At 38.6% G+C, this 20,234-nt stretch overlaps 1 protein-coding gene across 5 annotated transcripts in view; it reads left to right on the forward strand.

Annotated features, from left to right (window-relative positions):
- ATXN7L1 (ataxin 7 like 1) overlaps positions 1-18,947 on the forward strand; it is a 114,270-nt gene extending 95,323 nt beyond the window's left edge. For 3 of the 5 annotated variants that reach the window (XM_065844546.2, XM_065844602.2, XM_065844583.2), the window contains 5 exons: positions 2,215-2,407; positions 4,905-5,026; positions 8,049-8,994; positions 13,031-13,105; positions 16,300-18,947. In XM_065844546.2, the coding sequence (XP_065700618.1) occupies positions 2,215-2,407; positions 4,905-5,026; positions 8,049-8,994; positions 13,031-13,105; positions 16,300-16,341 (1,378 nt within the window). In that variant the 3' untranslated portion in view covers positions 16,342-18,947. Of the gene's footprint in view, positions 1-2,214; positions 2,408-4,904; positions 5,027-8,048; positions 8,995-13,030; positions 13,106-15,895 lie in introns of all 5 variants that reach the window. The other 2 variants (XR_011737071.1, XM_065844536.2) reach the window with 2 other exon arrangements.
- Positions 18,948-20,234: the final 1,287 nt, after the last annotated feature.

Here is a 20,234-nt window from a genome sequence, read left to right on the forward strand (position 1 = left end):
TAATGTAAGAGTAGACTATGTTTATATTAACCTAAATCTGTCCATAGTAGCCTGTGATTTGACTGGGGATGGGGTAAGGAGTTGTGTCCATCCTCTGATTGGAATCTCAGATTAACTGCATTTTTTCTGCTAAAATAGTAATAATCAGGAAAGCTTATGTTCGAGTCATTCTGACACTTTGGGGAATAAAAGTCTATTTATGTGAACCAGTGTAGGTACCAGTGGTGAAATTCTGTACATTTATGTAGAATTTTTCTCTCCAAATACTTGACCAGTTACTATAATGGAACGTCTTGTAAAGAAAGGTGTAGTTTACTGTAAATGACAATGTAAGCAGTTAGTTCTTAAAACGATTGATTTGAAACCACCCATAGGGTATCTTTCCTCATCTTGAAGATTTTTCTTGTAAAGCACAAAAACAGTCTTCAGAAAAACAATGCAAGCTAAAGACATAGCTTTAGAAAAACTAGCATGATATATTGGATCTACTGAATTCTACTTGCCCTCTGGTAAAGTGCCCATATGCTTTGTTTCATTGACTGGGCTGGTTTTTAGTACTAATTTTGGCTGGAGTAGATAAAGCTAAACCAGCTGGTTTTGTTCGTATTTATTGTGTTTCATATTTCTTTGCAGAAGCTTTGGTCAGGATTCAGTGCCCATTTGGGAGCTTTTGTCCTAAGATAGTCCCTCCCTCAAAGAGATATTTGATTTGCTATCTCAAGTCTTTTCCAATGTTTGCTGTGTGTTCATCAAACCGTAATGAAATGTTATTCATACAGTGGCAGAGGAGAGTCTTAGAGGGTTTGAGTGAAAGGACAATGAAAGAATACCTGTAAGTAAATAATGTGGTGAGAAGTCTGCATAATTCTTAGAGAAGGAGTGACCTGACGCAGTCCTTACATAGAGAGGAGCACAGAGGGACAGACAGACTTTGGTTTTAGTAACTGTTACAGTCAAAGAAACAAAACTGGAATGCAATTCAGTGTCAGTCAGCTGAAGGAATTGCAAAGGTGGTGGCACATGAGGAGGGTGATATTAGCCATCATACGTTGTGTTTGTACAATCTACACTTCTGTTTCTGCTGCTGTGCCTCTGTTGCATTGTCCTGTCTGGTTTTGCAAGCAGCCGTGCCAGAGGCGAGGCGAGGCAAGGGAAAGGGAAAGGGAAAGGGAAAGGGAAAGGGAAAGGGAAAGGGAAAGGGAAAGGGAAAGGGAAAGGGAAAGGGAAAGGGAAGGGCTGCTGCCTCTCTGCGGGGAGCCAGGATGCCCACAGCTCTGCTGCTGAAGAGGCTGTGTGAGTTCTCCCTGCTCTGATGGGTCAAAGCTCGCAAGGCTCACTGGAGGTGGCTTGGCCTGATCTGGCTGACTTTTCCTGAAGGCTGAGAAGCGCTCACACAACCTATATCCCTCGCTACAGCAAGTGCAGCAGTTATTTCAGGCTGATGGGCATTGTTGAGCAGTCCCAGCTCAGTTCAGAAGAGGGCACCTGTCCACAGTCTTAGTGACTGCTGTGTCATGATACCATAAATTCATGAGCTTGAAGAACACCTTCAGATTTTGCTCAATGTGGACCTCTCCTCCAGCCTCCAAGGTCCACGTACATACTTGGTTGCGCAGACTGCAGTTGAGAATCCTTTTCACCCCCACTTCTGATCAGATTTGTTTCCAAGCTACTTTTGAAAGGCAAGGCATCACTGTGCTCTGTGGTACAAAGGCATCTCCACTTTGTTTTGCTGTATTTTAGACAAAGGTAAAGAAAACCTACATGCTGTAAGAGGTCCTCCCAGTTACTTCACTTACTAGTCTGGCTGTCGGCTCAGATTTAGAACATTAATTTCAGTCGTATTTTGGTATGAAATAAAGTTTCATAACTGGACCCTTGGGATCAACCAAGTAGCAGAGTAATGGTGCTATGTAAGAAGATTATACACGTCTGATTTTTATTTGCATTTTTTATATAATTTCCCTCTCTCAAGATCCTAAACTCAACCTTGTGGCAAATTTAAAATCTCAGACAATACAAAGGTGCTTCTGCTAACATTAACTTCATAACCCCTGATATATTTCTCACAAGACCAAATGTCAGCTATTCTGTATCTTACTGTCCTTCTTTATATGATCATTTCTAGTATGATTTATTTTGATGCTTCACTCCGGCAGGTAGGTTTGCTGAGCCTTTGAACACTGATGATTTAAATGTATATTCTCCTTCTAGACCATCATCTGCAAATAGCATAAACAGCAACAGTTCTTCAAACCACAGTGGGTACGTACCAGAACTGCCACTGCCTTCCATGGGAGGAGATTTAACAAGCAGATTGTCAAGTGATGAAGGAGAAGCGGATGGAGCTGAAGAATCTGAGAAATTAGACTGTCATTTTTCTGGACACCATCCCAGACCTCTTGGGGTATGTGTCTGTCTCTGGCATGCCGTGCTGTTATTCTTATGTAATTAGAGGGAAGTAAAAAGAAGTAATTTAATTAAAATGTAAGGAATGAGTACCTTACATTCTGTAAACTGTATTGTAAAGAAAACAAATACATTTGGCAGGAAATGGTGTGAATGGGATAAGGTAGGAGAAGGCAACTGGTCAGTACATATGACAAACATTGCCAGTTTGCAGGACAGGATGAGCAATAGAAAATGAGAAGTTCTGGTTCTAGATTTTCCTCTTAGCAGACTGCAACTTGGGTGTAATTCTGCCAACCCAAGGCAAGTTGCATTGTTTTAAATGTGACATGAACAGGTAATCTCTTCGTTGTCATAGTTTTTATGAAATTGTACCTTGTGATTTGCTATAGTTCTGAAAATCTAAGGCCACAAAGGGCTATTGCAGTGCTTTGTTGATTTTTGTAGTCTGGTTTGAAGCAGTAATTAAATATCATTTATGTGCCTGTATGTGGACTTAGAAGCTATTGCTTTGTTCATCTAAGAATCGCAAGTTTAGAGCACAGCATAGGCCGTCTGCTCTGCAGTGGCTTAAGTATGTGCTGGTTTTGTCTTTCTCCCATATTAGTGAGAAATTTCATTGTAAGTAGTAAGAGCTGCCTTGTGGCATTATCTCCACAGTGTGGATTTGTTTACACTGTACAAACCAAGAAGTAATGGGAGAACTCTTGAACTTCTAAGCGGTTGGTTCTCATAAAAATTGAGCCAAGGAATAAAATTAATGAAGACTTCACTTATGTGTTTTCCATGTGATATGCAGAATAAAACAAACACTGTGATAACTGTAGCATTGTCTACAGTCCCTAGAGCAAAGGAAACTTCCTACTGTCAGACATCAGGAAAAAGTATGAGCTGAACATAAAATGACTGTCCGATGCAATTCTGTGTTTGGTTCTTACACGGAAAATAAGAATTGTTATAATCTATATAATACTATGATATGCAGTAACCTCCTGCTTCCTTGGTACTCTTGTATTTTGCTTCATTTTTGCTGGCTACTTCTCTATGAATTAAAAATTAAAGGCTCACTGCCTGTGTGTCCACACAATTTAAAAAATAGAATCACAGAATTGCTGGGGTTGGAAGGGACCTCGGGAAATCACCTTGTCGAGCCCAAAATAATGGAAGTGCAGCCGGTTCTTGTACAGGCACCATCAGTGAGGCATGGCTGGCAAAAGCCATTTTGTTGTAGGATCCTGGTTCTGGATCGAGGCGAATCCCACTGACTCATCTGTTCTTTGACATCTCAACTTCTCTCAACTGAAGCAGTTACCGAGAGTGCAGCTGTTCTTAGGCCGTATCAAGGTGAAGTCAGAAAAGATGGTGCAAATCCCCTTCAGCACAGTTCTTGCTGACTTGCTACATTTTATATAGAAGTGAACTCTTTTCCTTACATAGTCCCTCTCCCAGCAAGGTGGTAATAACAGCCGGGGACAAGGCAGTAGCTTCTTAAACTGCGTCTTAGTGGGAACTGATCAGTATCACTGGGAGGTGAGGCCAGTTTATCAGCTTAGGTGGTAGTTTTAATTAACCTGTTTAACCTTGTCATGAAACAGACTTAAGGTAAACAGTTAAAGTGAGCGCTTGCTCTCCATTAAGCTGAAAAGTACTTTAAAGGGATGCGTTCCTGTCGCATCAGTAGCTTCTGCTCTCAGCCAGAATTTGTGTGCCTTGGTCCTTGCGTGACGGAGAGTTGTCTTGTTTTCTGAAGGTGATTTGTTACAGGTTTCTCTCCCACAAATAGGTCTTGCAGCAGTTCTCTACATAACGTAAGATCAGTAAAGCTGAAGAGAGGGTAGATTCCTGATCGTACCGTTTCAGTGTAGTAGGACTTTGCAGGAAGTTCTCTAGAGGAAGTGATGCAAATACTCCTGAGCTCTGCAGAATTTGCAGAATATTTACTACTCCTCTAGGTGATTTTCATCCACTGAAGAGTGTGCCTGGTGCTCTGTTACTGCATAGGTGCCACGGATAATAATTTATTTTTTTACTGAAATATAGCTGTTGTGTTTGCTTATTAAATAGATATTGAAGATGCTCTCATTGCACCTTTTTCCTCTTCAGTTATATTTTTATTCCTGTTACACAATTACAAGATCTAATGGGCACAAAAGGGTGTAACTTTTTCTGAGGCATTAAGAGTATTATTAGCCAGAATTGCTTCCTTAACAGTCCCACAGCATTTATATCCTTTCCGTGTAACACAGGAACCTCATAGTAAACTGACTTCTGTATAATGTATATGAAATATACTTTATACTAAGCTTAAACATTATGCACATAGTTCATATATCATACAAAATGTATTTATGATGCAGATAGTTAAAAGCACCTTCTTAGAGGTGTTTTTATGCACAATTCAAATTACAAAGGGGCTCCTTGATCTAAAAATTATAATTATTTTATAATGTGGAAATTATTTTTTATAAACAACATTGAAATATCTTTTCTTTCAGTTTTGTTCATATGGCAGTCGCTTGATGGGAAGAGGGTACTACGTCTTTGACAGAAGATGGGACCATTTCCGATTCGCACTAAACTCCATGGTAGAAAAACACTTGAACTCGCAGATGTGGAAGTAAGTGGAATTTTTACAGTTGGTGGGTATTTTAACATTTGAGAATTTGTATTAAATCATAGCAGTGATATGAATACAAATTCTCTCTGTTAAGGAATATGCAGAACAACAGAACAATCTCCTATTCTAATGTAAATTTCTGACAGATTTAGGACTTTCTGTTAGTCCCTCTGAATCTGGGGAGGAATAATTCAGTAGCTCTGTTAATATAACTTAAAAGCATTAAAGCGCCGTGTTTTCTGGGTTTGGAGGTATGTTTTGCTATCGTATCATTTTATAACACACAGGTTAGATTTTGCCTAGATTTTTATACCTATATCATGCAATCATATCAACCATTTAGACTTTGCTCTGTAAGAGTCATGCTGTAAGATGGAGCTCAACACTCATTTGCCTGTGCATGACATGAAATTTTAGTCCGTAGTACCCTTGCTGGCTTTTGAGTCTTAAAATTCTGATTATTAGCTACTATTGAAGCACCTCTATATCACATATACAGGTTCCAAGCACCTTGGCTGCACAGATATGTTAAAATAGACTGCACTTCTAAAAGAGATATTGATTCTTTAAACAATATATGTATTTGCAAAACTCATGGCATCTGATTTTTTTGGCGGTATTCTGCTACAGAATATACATGCTTCTTCCAGTGTAATGACCCTAAAGCGCAGTGTTTCATGTCACTGTTTATTATCAGGACTGTGTTATATTCACTGGATGCCAACCATTAGATAAACAAGGTTTGATTTTTATTTAAGTATCTTTTTGAAACTCTAAAGCTTGGCTTGTCTGACTGACCTGGTAACTTGATGATAACAGCGCTATTATGCTGGGAGACATAGTTTGGAAATGGTTGGGTTTGCCGTAAAAGGGCCCATCTCACGTCTGTTTACAGACAGATAATACTCTTCTACTTTGTAAATGTGGCTGTTAACTAGCGTCTGTCACCTTCCACAAATAAAAATAATTTGGTTTTCTTAAATAGGAAGATTAAAGCTTGTTAAAACTGGCTTTGTTTGTCAGGAGAAAAGATACTCAGGCATCTGAGAAAATGTGTCACTAGTACCACTGCTATCACGAGAAACAAAAATATAGTAGTTAAATGATACAAGAAATAAACAGGCCTCACCCTGCTCCTGCTAAATCCAATTGTAAATGTTTTCCCAAGTTCTAGCTGTTAATGTAATCCCTAATATTTTAATGAATTCCACCCGTACTGACTTGTCTGTATAACACAGGAAGCTCACAGTGCTTAACCCCTATTGTATTCTCCCGTTGTCCTCAGTGCTCCTCTGGACTGATCTTTTCCTGTCTTCCCCAGGCAGGAGTTTGTGTAAAGCCATTATTTTATAACTGGTGCTAGTGCAGCTCTGTAGTGGTGGCTAAAGGTACAGGGATGCAAGGCCATGTTTTGAGAATGGTAACATTTACAAAGTACTTTTTATCCCTGGTTCTCAAGTACTTTACAAGGTGGGTAAGAATAATTGGCCCTTCTTCAAAAATAACCTGAGGAACAGATCTGATAAGCAGCTTTGTTCACATAGCGCAACACAGGCAGTAGGGGCTTCTTCGTTTCTGGCTGCACAGACTGTATGTAATCCCTTATGTAATTGTGCCATAAACAGTGTTGTGTCTGACAGTCTCCACAGGAGGAATACCAGGAAAGGACACTTGTAATTAGGATTTGATTTATGATAAAACAACACACCCAGTGCTGCTCTTTTATCATTCTTCTTTGAGGGCAAGAATAAGTCTTCAAAAACTGAAAAGGTGTCAGTAGTGAGGATAATAAGGGCAGAGTTATGGTGATGCACAGGTTCTTAAAGCAGAACAGTATTAAACTGTGAATTAAATATGAGTCTAAATAATGAGAAAAGCTCACATGATAATTTTCCTAGAAACATTACGGCAGTCTGGTTCTTTGTTAACACTGGGCTAGATAAAATAATAGAAGATGGTGGCTGAATAGGAAGGAATTTGAATACATTCCACTAATTTCACAGGTGGTATTAAATTTTATTCTCAGAATATTATTCAATGAGTTATGAAGATTATTAAGTGTTGTTTAATATTTTATCAATTTTTCAATATCAGTGAAATTAATCAATAACTAGACTAGCTAATCCCATCTAAGCAGCTCTCAAATGAGCTGTTGGGAGTAGCACTGCATTGGGAAAGGGATGAGCTTTCCTCCTTTTCATCTTTAAGCTCCGTGATTAAGTGCTTCACAAACCCCCAAACTGGCGTGTTTACTATGCTCATCAAATCTAACCTGTAAGTTTAGATTGAGATTGAAACTGTTCCTCAACTTGCACTTTCAAGCAAAACATATGCGATGAATGAACCAGGGTGACTGGAATGTTTATAGGTACCACCGTCAGGCATTTTATTTGCATTTTTTAATTGTTTGGTAAAACAGGAGAGGAAAAAATGGAATAAATTTCTCATGTGGTGATTAAATTGTAACCCTATGCGTTTAACTGCTGCATGGGGCACTTGTGCTGAAGTGGAGCTCAGTTGTGGTTTGAGTTACATAGTTCAGGGCTCATGGGCCACAACAGAATTTTATAGGGAAAATTATGCTGCATAGTTCTTGACCTGTTCATCTTCTGTTAGGTCTCTGCTGCCTTCACAGACATAATGTGCCTCATTTCAAAATTAATTTTTAGGAAAATATACTTCATGATCCAGCTTTCCTGAATCTTTACAAATTAAAACACACATGTTTTGGGTTTGTGGTTTGTATTAAATCCCAAAGAACCTCATAATGGAATTGGAAGTTTAAAAAGAGGGGAAAAAATTGGAAGTGGAAGTATTTTTAAGCTGTTGCAGAATGCAGAGCTGATTTTGAACTGTGAATAGTTAAATATACGTGATTGGTAGAATAGGGGCCAAAACTATAATGAACGAGGTTTGCCTTTTTTAGTGGATTGCTCCTTCCCAGAAATCCTTTCCTGTCTGCATTGTTCGGCTGGAATTTTTTATGGATCTAAACCTTTTTTTTTTTCCCTTCCCTGTTTAGGAAAATTCCTCCCGCAGCGGATAGTCCCATGCCTTCTCCTGCAGCACATGTCTCCACTCCTTTTCCAGCATCAGTCTTGCAGCCTTTCAGCAACCCCAGTGCGGTGTATATTCCTTCAACACCTATCAGTTCAAGAATCACTTCTTCTCCCTACATAATGACGTCAGCCATGTTATCAAATGCAGCCTTTGTGACAACGTCAGAAACTAATTCCATTATGTCACACACTACAGCTTTTCCTCACATGGCTGCAAGCCTAAGTATCATGGACTCCACTTTCAAGGCGCCATCAGCTGTGTCACCAGTGCCAGCAGTCATCCCTTCCCCATCCCACAAGCCATCCAAAACAAAAACCAGCAAATCCTCAAAAGTCAAAGACCTGTCATCTCGGGGTGATGAGTCTTCAAGTAACAAAAAGAAAAAACCGCAGTCATCGTCATCATCGTCCTCGTTATCTTTGCAGACTTCTTCCTCATCTTCATTTTCAGGGTCCCACAAAAAGAACTGTGTCCTGAACCCCAGTTCAACTTTGAACTCCTATCAGGCTACATCTTCCTACAACAGTATGTCTGTGCACAATACAAATAACGGAACAAGCCCACTCAGTGCCAAATCGGAGCCCTCAGGACGGACTTCACTATCGAGTAGTTCGACAGACTCAGTGAAACACATGAGCATGGTAGTGAGCAGTATTGACTCTTCTAACCTGTCTGTATCTTCTCTTGTGCACCACTCAGGGGACCACTCCCTGGGAGCGCACAACGCAGTGTCTTCTCTACCCCTTTCGTTCGACAAATCAGAAGGAAAAAAACGAAAAAACTCTAGTTCTAGTAGCAAAGCCTGTAAAATCACTAAAATGCCTGGTATGAATAGTGTTCATAGAAAGAGCACTGCCAACCTTATTTCTGCAGTGCCAGATCCTACAAGCAGCTCCATCTCTCGGCAGGTAAGGGACCCTTCCAGTTATTTTTTTGCAGGTCATGTCTGATGTACTTGAAATATTTCATGTGTTCTGAAAATACTGTGTTTGCTTCAGATTGCTTTTCTTCGCATAACTTAACTTCCCAGGTTAATACAGAAACTTACTTGTATTTGTTTTGTATGAATCACAGCAAGATGCTTTGAGAGGTAAAAAAAATCTACTTTCTTAAAATATTTTTATGAGATTTTTTTAAATTCAGTTAATAAAGTAGCCATTTGTATCTCTGAAAGTAAAATTGAATGTCCAGACTGGATAAATAATTTTTAGAAAGTAACTTTTTTTCTTAATTCTCATCTCTCTAAAATAAATGGTGTCATTAAAACAGGAAGATAAGAGTCAGCATTTATGTTTGTTTCTTTTCCCAAACTTGTTGCTGATTCATTTTTAAATGTTATGCAATTCAGCTCTTTCTCTTATGTAAAACGCTTGCATCTACTGGGAGAATCAGAGATGCGTGACCTCAGATGCTGTATCCTGTTTGAAATTGGAAAAATTAAGAAATTAAGATCTTAACCAGTAGACATTTGGTTATCTTTTGTAGTGTACGTGCGATCAGAATATTGAAGTCAGCATAACAGATAAGGTTACACACTCTTACTTCATTGTCTCTAGAAATAGAGCTTTAACTTCTCTTTTGGTGGTGCTTATATAAGGACAAAAGCGTGTGTGAAGTAAAATTAGGTGAAAAAGCTGCCAATATGGTCTTTATAATGATCTACAGTTTCATTCTGCTACCATGCCCAGTGCTGTGCAGTGCACAGAAAACACAGCTTGGCCCTGGTGTCTGGAAGACAAACCCATAGAAAACAGATTACCTCAGAAAATCCAGAGAAGGTAGCATAGGAGAATTTTGTTTGAGAAACTCTAATTTCCTAACAATATTGTGCATTAAATGAAATTTGGAAATGGAGGGGGTAAGGTCTTGGGCAAGGCAACCCACAGGCAATAGCAGACAGGAATGGTAGCGGAAGAAGGGAATAAACAAATTCTAGAACTGGTATAGCGGGCAGAAGAAAGGTCTCAAAGAATGGCTTAGCAGGTATATTTTCTTTGCTACTTCCAGCAGGGGTGCAACTGAGATGATTTGTTTGGCTTTTAAAAATGGGTAGTGGCATTGTCTTTCTATTTTAAGCTTTTTAAATGTGTCCTGCATCTTTAGGTCACTGCAGTCAGTGGAGGATGCTGTAAATTCTTACTTCTGTCACGTATCTGATTTTTAAAATGTGTACCCCAAAAAAATAAATTGCCCCGAGATATATGATCTCAAATGGGAATTTTAACTACATGCATGTTGTTAATTTGATATAAACATTGGTAGTAGGAAATGGCTTGTATCCTCTTTACACAGTACATGGGCTATAGCCGTAGCCAGTGCAGTCTGGAGAGCAGGCGCACGCAGGAGGTTCTGAGTTCAAATTCCGACTCCCCTAGTGAGTAAAGCTGTTCCTGTGGGACACTCCTGTTCCAGTTTGTGATGTGTGTCAGCATGTTGGACAGTAATTGAAGTAAATAAACCACAATCAGAGGCCTTTGCTGAATATTTCTAAACTTATAATTTGTGCTAATAATTTTTTCCTTAAGTAAAAGGTTAAATATATGTAATGAGTGTAATGATATACAGATTTTTAATCATAATATTTTTATATACATGTACAGATGCAAACACATATCTAGGTATACATGCATATATATGTCTATAAGTATGTAAAAGTTGGTCATACTTTCTTCTTATACTGGCTGGTCTTTGGAGCTACACTAGTAATCAAAAGCAGGAGGTAAAGTGGAGTTGATTGTATTTCAGATGTCTGGCTGGCAGCTAGTTTTGACGAGGATACTGAATTATATGCAATAACAAAATAGACATTTCCTACTGTTTATTTGTGCTATAAATAAATGAGATTCGTACCCACTTAAGTATATGGGTCAAATAATGTTACATACTGTACATGCGAATATTGAAACTGGAAAATACTCGAAATCACTTTTGAGCTCTGCTGGTTTGACTTGCTGTGTTCTAGAAATGCAATCACAGTAGAAATTCCACAAAAAGATCAGTATTACTTAAAATCTTGCTCCTGTTCCTTGATGTAATAGGGCAAATTAAATTAAGAGAATAAGAATACAGAAAAATGCTCAAGTGACCAATGAATAGGCTCAGGTGGGGTTTTTTTCTAATTCAGTTCATGCCTGGCCTAGATAGATAGTACCTGAAAGTGTTAACCACTGGGTTTTGAAGTATGCTTTTAAAAGAAAAGGACTTGCATCCTGGCTGCAGCCTAATCCTTTGAAAATGGTGTTCCCAGCATTAAAGACCCAACACAAGTGGGAATCTTTCTTATTTTCACTGGGTGCTGTAACTGTTGGGTCTGTTGGTCCCAGCTCAGAACCAGGACGGGCCGTGCTGGGGCTGTGCTACTCCTGGCTGTGCCTTGTGTGCAGTCGGGCGGGTGGCAGTCGTGGCAGCACCGAGTGAATGGAAGCCTGAGGTGGCAGAATATTCTCTCCTGGGATTCTCAGATCTCAGCAAGTCAATTTCCTAGTGGCTCTTTTCTCATTTGGAAGGGGTTTATGAATATTATAATGGTGGATGTAGAGAAGAAAGGTTTGCAGGCATGACATGATGTTCTGAAGGGCTAGGAAAGATTTTACAAGGTTATGTATCTTTAGTCAAGATACTGAAGAAAAGCACGTTGCTACCTAGAGAACAGCTGTGACACAGAAAACAACAAGCTAAAGGGAACAGGACAGGCAGAGTCCTGCCCTTTTAGTCTTTGTGCACCACAGGAGCTGCCTTCAGAACTGGCTGTAAATAAAAACTTTAAACATTTTTTCTGGCTAGAATGTGAATAGAGAACACTGTTTGAGTCACTGTGTGAGAAAGGGCAGATATGGAGAGGGAAACAAAGGCTACCTTACCCTTTGTACGTGAAATGGCAATGTAACAAATGGTGTTGCAGAAGGAAAGGAGAAACCTGTGATGTTGGTGAAAACCCTGCCAGCCAACACCACAGTCCCATCTATTCAGTAAGAAACTTGCAGCTGCATTTCTCCCTGTTTAGAAGACAGGCCCTTGCTGCCTCTCCATCAAGTGATTAAAGTTGATATTCCTTGAAGTCCATTGACCTCGTGAATAACTATTCAAAATCCAGTCATCTGCCAGTTGCAGGCAGGTGTCCATGATTGGTTTTCATCAGCCTTGTAACCCCTGAGGAACTGCTGCTGTGACTCAACAGCTGTCTTCCCTTTTGTATCGCAACGGAGGTATCTACACTATGTTTGTGGATCATTGTAGAAAAACCTAAGCCAGGCTGCGCTTGCAGAGTGCTGTAATCTCTCCAGTATTGAAATGTGCAGATTGAATATTGCGTTATTTTAACTAAGTGTTTTTAAAATATATGTGTACAGTCAGTTTGCACTCCAAAGAAATTCTTTGATGCAGTAAATTGATACAGTTGCAAATTTAAACTTCTGGAGTTTGATTCTTCTGATTAATATTTGTTTTATTGGGCAATAACAAATGAAGGCTCTATGTGGAAGAAAAAAATAATAACTTAGGGCATGCTATGGTGCTTGGCCACTTGCTTTAAACTCCCCGGGAGTGTAGAGGGTCCCCCAGGGCCAAGTCCATGACCTTGAGCACTCTTTGCTCTCTTGTTGCTGAGTAGCTGCACGAAGTGACTCCAGTAACTAGAAAAACGAGTGTTTTGGTCTAGAGAGGTGAGGTTTTACAATCTGTATTCCTCCAGTAACTGTTTCCTATGTTGTTTTCTGACCTGTAATAGTATTTACGTGCCTTTTGAGAGTTTACTTAAAGTATACAGGCTCTGAGAGATAATTATTACTTTATCTGAAGAAGTGTATCCTTTGCAATAGCAAAATACCTGTGTTCCAAATGCAAAGCAATTAGTACCACTTCACACAGGAAAGGGAAGGCCATTACCAGCATCTCCATTCAACTGACAAATATGCCTCTCAATACTGCTCAATTAATGTCTTTCAGATTGGAAAAAATAGCAGTGTAGCTTTGTCACAATCCAGTCCTTCGAGTACATCAAACCCCGTACACAACAGACAAGTAAGTTGCTTTGGAAAAAAAAGCATATTTAAGTAGTCTTTAAGCGGTTTTGAAATCTTTTATATTGTAACACCTTAAAATGCAGATTCATTATGAATACAATTCTTTATAGAAACTGTCTGTCGGTGAACTAATATTAGATTTCGCCTCTCACTTATTTTTTTCCAGCTGTTTTCCCCTCTGAGATTTATGAATAACAAGTTTTCCTCTTGTGTTTTACTACCTGCAGTACACCTCAGGTTGGCTTATGTGCTGTGCACTGGCTGTTGCTTTGGTGATATCAACTCAGCAGCAGCAAGAAACTGTGCAGGACCCAGCTAAGCTGATGTGGTTTTTCTGTCCAGCTTCCCCTGCTGAGATGACACAGCACAGTCCCCAGACTGGCATAGAGGGGACAGCATTTAAAAATAGGCCAGAAGTGACAGCAGCAGAAGGACAACAGAAGTGGGACAGAGAAGGCAGGGCACATGACTATTCAGAGAAACTAATCTGAAAGCATAACTAAGCTAAGCATGATCTGAGTTCTTAGACTGTGAAAAATCCTTAGCACTTCCACCACACCTGTTTGTCACACAGACTGCTAGTCAGAGAATTATAATAAATGCTGTAACTCAGCTTTTTTGTGAGGACAGGTGCTTGACCCGTGATCCAGCCCTCATCTGTCGAGAGGACTGATTTTTTTTAATATGGCATCTACTGTGTGGCTCTCCAAGTTGAGTAGTTTATCAAGAGTTCATTATCAAGATTCTTGATATGAAAAGGTTTCCCACCTTAGCAAGGTATAATCACAAGTGAACAAAAATTCCAGAGGATTTTTCTGTACAACCAGTCAGTATTTTAGAATTCTGTTGTAACAGAATTATTACTATTCTAGCTAAATCATACAGGAGTAGTTATTCAAAATGGCTGTGCTGCTTAGTTTGTGCTGTGTAGACACAGCAAAGGAACAGTATGCTTGTAATAATGATAACCCACAACCGTATCCCCATTAACCATGTTTTAAATCACTCACATATTGAGATGAACTGCCAAATAGGATTTTTTTGCTCTTGATGCTGAATGCAAAGCTGTATTTGTATGGCAGAACTACTCTGAAGGGAAAAAAGTGGACAGTTTCTTCATATTCATAGTGACTGACATTTTGCTGTGTGAGACAGTCATCCAACTGCCAGGAACAAACATGGGATAAAGCTGTTCTGAAGTGGAAAACTGGTTTTGCTTTAGCCTCCTGCTGCTGTGTTAGTATAAAACACACACTACCTGAGGAGCAGAGCTTGTGGGGATCTGTTGCCTTAACAGTACTAAACATTAATTTTGTGGCAGCCTTATGTAAACAGAGGCTATTGCTGAGCTTTTAAGCTGCCTGTTTCTGTAACTTTATCAAAAATAGAAGTGCTTGTTTGTTTAAGCTCCACAAACTCTTTCTTGTTAAAAATATGTTTCAGTCACTTTGGTACTTGAGTATGGAGCTCAGAATACAAATTAAAAAATCAAGATGTTCTAAGTTTTATTAAACTTTTTTTTTAAAACTCTAACACAGGATTTTAGTATTTGGTACCATGAATAATGATTACCTGTCTAATGAATGCTTGCCACTGTCAAAATAAATCTGAGCTGCTTTGTTGACAGCTTTCATCTCCAGTCTAGCAACTGAATGGTCTCTAAACAAAATTTTAGTCTTAAACTGTGCTATAATATTTCTTTGTAAAGGTGTTATTAATTAGGTCACAATAAGTGGATCTGCAAGTATATGTTATGGCAGTCAAGATATTACCAGGGGAACCTGAGCTCTCTTGTTTTTAATGTTAGTGTTGTTACAACCATGATAACCAGGGAGCCCCAGTGAAGCAAGGTCTGCAGGCAGAGACAATCTCTGCTGTACACTGGGGTTTATAGTTGGAAAAAACGGGCCAGTTTTCATGAATACAAACCTGAAAGGCTTTCAACAATGCAGTTTGAAGCAGAATTGCAGCTGCCAAGGTAAATGTGAGTACAGAGCAGTTACTCTGGATTGCCTCCAGTGTGTTACCTGCTCAGGCAACCTGTCAGGGCGAGCTGCTGATGCAGAGGGGTTGGATGGGAGCAGATTGTTGCTTCTCCAAAGGAGGCAGAGGGGTCATCAACACAGAGTTGAGTCTGTATGAGAAGGAGGCACTGTGGAGCTGGTGGTGGCTTTGAAGCCAGGCTGGCTTGCGGGCAGTCCTGCTAGGAACGCTGGCTTCCTGCCACAGATGGCCAGCCAGAGCCCAGGGGACATGGGCAGTGCTGTGACAGCCACCAGCCACCCATTGCTGGGTGTTTGCCATTATGGAGCTGTGAGATAAAGGTGCCCAAGGGTGGTTTTGATTTCGCACGATTAGTTTCTTTTGGTGATTTGCCGCATTTGTTAAGTACACTGTGCTCTGGGGTTCTCCTGTGGGGAGTGGCGGCTGCCAGGATAACTGTGGGCCTGTCTGCTCTCTCCCCTTACACTAAACTCAGTTGGGTTAAACTCCAACAAATTGTTCTCGTTTCATGTGTAATTTGAATGTTGCTGCATCTGTTTGAGACCTGAACAGGGGCTTGTATACATAAAAACATGCCTGTTTTTCCAACTACTGTTGCTTTAACGAAAAAATATTACTCTTCCTTATAAAAGCTACTTGGTTTTTAACAAGCATTAATGGAACGGTAGTTTTACAGTCTAATTATTTGTGCCTGTCAATACAGATTGTGTATTAAAAACTTTTTTTCTCCAGATTTTATCCTTGTTCTAGGTTTATAACTAATCAAGTGTTTTTGTCTTCATAGTGCTTTTAGGTGCCTGAATGTGTTAACACTTCAAGACCTCAGTATGCGGTGGTTTTTAAATACTGAGTAACTAGATCATTTTGTTAAGGGAAGGTGACAACGTGTATGCTGTGTGGGGATTCCTTGTGCATGAAAACATGCTGTGTAGAGGAAAAGATTCTTCAGAGTTGTCGTCTAATTGCTGCTCTTTACTTGTAATGATACACCCAAAAGGAAGTATGTTGTTTATTCAAAGCAGTTCCTTTTCTTAAAGGTTTAATGTAATCAGTAAACAAGAGGGAATTTAGTTCAGGGACTTGAAATAAATTCCTGCCTTGAGTTCTGTCAGATGCAGCTGTTATTAAAGTATTATATACTGAAAGACATTTTGTGATTTTTGAACCTGGCTCTGGTTTCTCTTTTAGAAGACATCAAACCGGACTGGTAGAATAAGGACTCTTCCATAACAAGGAAAAGGAACCAGCCTATAATCTCTAGCTCTCAGCAGCCCTACTCCACAGGGTTTTTCTTTTCTATGTCCTGCAGATGGATTTAATCTTTTATGAATTTGTGGTTTTAAAGATAATTAAATTTACAGAAAACTGTAATAGTGATTTGTTTAGTTTTTCACTTGTATTTGCCACTGATCTGTGCATTCTGCTTGGTTATGTTTCATGCCTTTTAAAGCTGTTAGCATTGCAATGCTCCCTTTGTTTCCTTACCAGAACACAGCGGACATTCCAAAAAAAAAAATCCAGATCATGATTTGAATTTATTTAAAGGATCTCCAAATTTTTTCATTAAATTAAAATTACAGTAATTCTGTATTTAAGCTTGTCCTATGGATAAAAATTGAGTGCATTTCTTAGTAATTTGCGAACAGCTGGGGCACTGCAACTTTAGGGACTAATCCTGACTGGTGCTCTGTACCTACAGCATTTAATAATTTCAGTGGGAATTCTGAGTGTTCAGCCTCTTCCAGGATCAGGCTCTAAAGGAATCTATACTTCAATCAATGCATAGAGGATTTTTGCACCAAACTGTAATTAATGTTATCAGGGGCTCAACATGCAAAATCCCCATCTCTTGGGGGATTTCTAGACCCTTAAGATCACAGCACTTGATAACTTCAGTGAACGGTTTGGGTTTGCAAGGACAGGACTTGAGCAGATTGGCTTGCATTAACAGAATTGCACTGACAGTGTTTCTTATAGGATTACTGAAGAATTTTTTAATAAAATATAGATTTTATAATCAGGAAGCCAATACTAGGTACTGGAACAATAGTACAGAGGAGTTAATTTTTATTTCTACAGTGTTAAAAGTGCACTTATATGCTGGTTTATTTACATCTTGGGGAAAGGCGAGAGACTGCAAATAGGGAGATTATTACTACTTTCTTTTTTAAAAAAAGAAGGCTTAAGGCAAATTTTAAGACTAAAAATGTTTAAGCAATTATAAACAAGGCTAGACCCTTTGAAAAAAGTTTAGAAATATTCTTAAAATAAATTTTTATAGTGTTAATTTTGTAATAATTTATGTTTTGCTATACTTCAGAGCTAACTGACCGGTATAGTTTCAGAAACAGTATGAAACTTAGGAAAGTTTAAGCAATGTTTATATTTTTAAAATGTTCTTTGAATTATGTTTTTATTGTACATTTCTTCAGACTGAAAAATGTGTACATATCTTTGTTATTTTTGCACAATTTTTGTCTTGTTCAGTTTTAGGAGCAGTACTATGTTGATTTTTTTAATTTATTTTGAGTTATAAAACTGCAGGAGTTGAAAAATCTCAGTAACAACGTCATCCTCTGTAATCAATGAACTGCTATTTCTAGTTGTTGAGGGAAAACAGTGGTTGTGAGATTCAGTGGTTGCTTCTGAGAAATAATGCTAATCAGTGACTGAAGGAGCGATGTTGTAGTTTTAGGAAGCTTTAGCTCTTTCCATGCGTCTTTTCATTGGAAAGCTGGAATATGGAGCCTGTCCTTTGAATGCTGCTTGATTTTTTTTCAACTGGCTTACGCCTGACAGCATTTCAGGAAAGTTAAGCACCAAGTAAAATCCCACAGTGTTCTTTCATCATCAAAGAATCATTAATTAATTATCTGTATCAAAAAAATCAGCCTGAAAAGTGAAATGGAAGTAAATCTTTGGAAAAAATGGATACAAACTGGACCAGCCTATAATGCATTATTAGTGTAGCATTCGCTCAGTAGTTCTTTTTCTTCCCCATTTGCCTGAAAATCTTGTGATTTGTTTCCAGCAATAGAGGCTCAGAAGCTTTGGTTGTTACACATACGCAATGCATAGGCCCGTCAGCCATAAAAAGCGACTTGGATAACTTGTATGCCTTCTTTTGTATTGATGTAACAATTGTACATAGTGCTGATTGACCTTTGTAGAGAATAGTTTATACAGCATATTCTATTATTGCTGATTCTCAGTGAACTATTGTTTTAAAAAAAAAAAGAAGAAAAAAAGAAATTTTTCTATTTACACCTTATATTTTGTTATGCTGTTGACCCATGGCACTTTAACAAAACTCTGTGGGTTTTGCATAGCTGGTCAGTCATGGGATATATTAAATAACTGTTGTTGCACAGAAATGAATTTGCACCTGCTCTATTGTGCTTTCCTACTACAGATTTTAGAACCTTTTCCAGAAGACTTTTGAAGAAAGCATGTCCAATCATTCTAAGAAAAAAAAATGCCATACTTGTACAGCCAATTTCTTTTCTACAATCCATATTTTGTAACACTAAGTATTTTCATTCTTTGTCCTGCACCTTTATGTATTAGCAGTATCAAATAGAATTCATTCCATGCTTGTGATAATTGTAAGCAGAATAAATGTCTAAAGTAGGTGTAAATAGTAAATTCTATGGCTTACAGTTTTAAAAAAGGAAAACCAGAACAAACATGTATCTGATTGATACTGCCATGGTTCAACACCGGGCCTGGAGATATTCTCTAGTGAGCGATTGTATTTTTTGTTTTTTGCTTTATTATTATTATTTTTTTTTGTAACATGGCTTTGTAAATAAAATAATTTATATGTTTGTAAGAAACAGATGGGGTTTGTCATTATTTATGTTTGCAGAGCAAAAATGGTATCTATTTTATATATATATATATGTATATGCATATGTGTATGTATTCTTTTTCTTCCCAGAGGCTGAAGCACACGTTGCAGGCAGCCAGCACTGAGAATGTGACTGGGAGTTCAAAAGACCTTCCCAGCTCTCTGTAGAGGGCAGAAGTGCTCTGGGATTATTCGTGGCATTTGTGTCTAAAACATTTCTATATTTGCATGTCCAGACACGTGTGTCGATCAGCTACTGAGGTGTTTGCACAGATAAATAATTTTTAAATTCCTTTGCTTAGCTGAATGCATTTTCTCATTCCTTATCAATGTAAGAATTAACTTGGGCAGAGCTGCTAGATTTAAGAATTCTCACTTCAATGAGCAGTACAAATTTATAACCAGTCTCTTTATCACTGTTAATGCTAAAAATGCAGCTTTTATCTAGGCGTTAAGATTCTTGTTATGTGTAAAGCCTGTTCCAGTTACAGATCAAATGAGATTTAAATTGTTCGTTGGCTTGTCAGCTCTACAGAGAGGATTGCAGCTTTTTCTCTCATTGCAAACATCTTCTGCAATTCTGGGGAAGATGCACGTTTTAATGCTCCTTTTCTGAAGTATCTGGAAACTTAGCCTTGGAGATACTGTAGGGAAGCCGCTCACAATTAGGGTATGGTCTTTTTTAAAAGTAAGAAGTTTGGACTGCAAACTGGTTTTGTATGCAAACACTCAGAACTGGCAGAGGAGATAAAGCTGGTCTGTGTTACAGGAAACAGTTACTAAAGGAGGAAAATTTTACCTTCTAGGCAAACAGCTTTTTGTGTAACATCTTGCATTTTATATGCATGTGGCAAATCTAATCCTGAACTTCCTCTTCACTGCCCAATTTGTGCCTTGGTCTGAGCTGTTTATATCTTGAAAACTTTTTTTTGTTCAATCTTGAGTTTATCTTTTCTAGTATAGAAAAATGGAACATTGTGAAGTAACAGTGGATACATCAGTTTCATCTGATAAAGTGGTTTCCACGTACAGCTGAAGAGTGACATTTTGTTCGTAAGATGCTTTGTTATTTCTAGCAGCCATTAGAAGTCAAAGCAACAGCCAAGAAAATGGAATATGACAGCCATGAGTTATTAGTTGCTTGCCATCATTGCCCGTGGCCAGCAAAGGCCGAAGACCACTAAATTTATTTTCCAAATATGACTGAGTCATTTTCTTAGCACTTGTTGGTTCATTAGAATGATTTACAAGCTGTTCTCTGGAGTTCATTTCC

This window comes from Patagioenas fasciata, chromosome 1 (genome assembly GCF_037038585.1).
Source record: "Patagioenas fasciata isolate bPatFas1 chromosome 1, bPatFas1.hap1, whole genome shotgun sequence".
NCBI classification, from domain to species: domain Eukaryota; kingdom Metazoa; phylum Chordata; class Aves; order Columbiformes; family Columbidae; genus Patagioenas; species Patagioenas fasciata.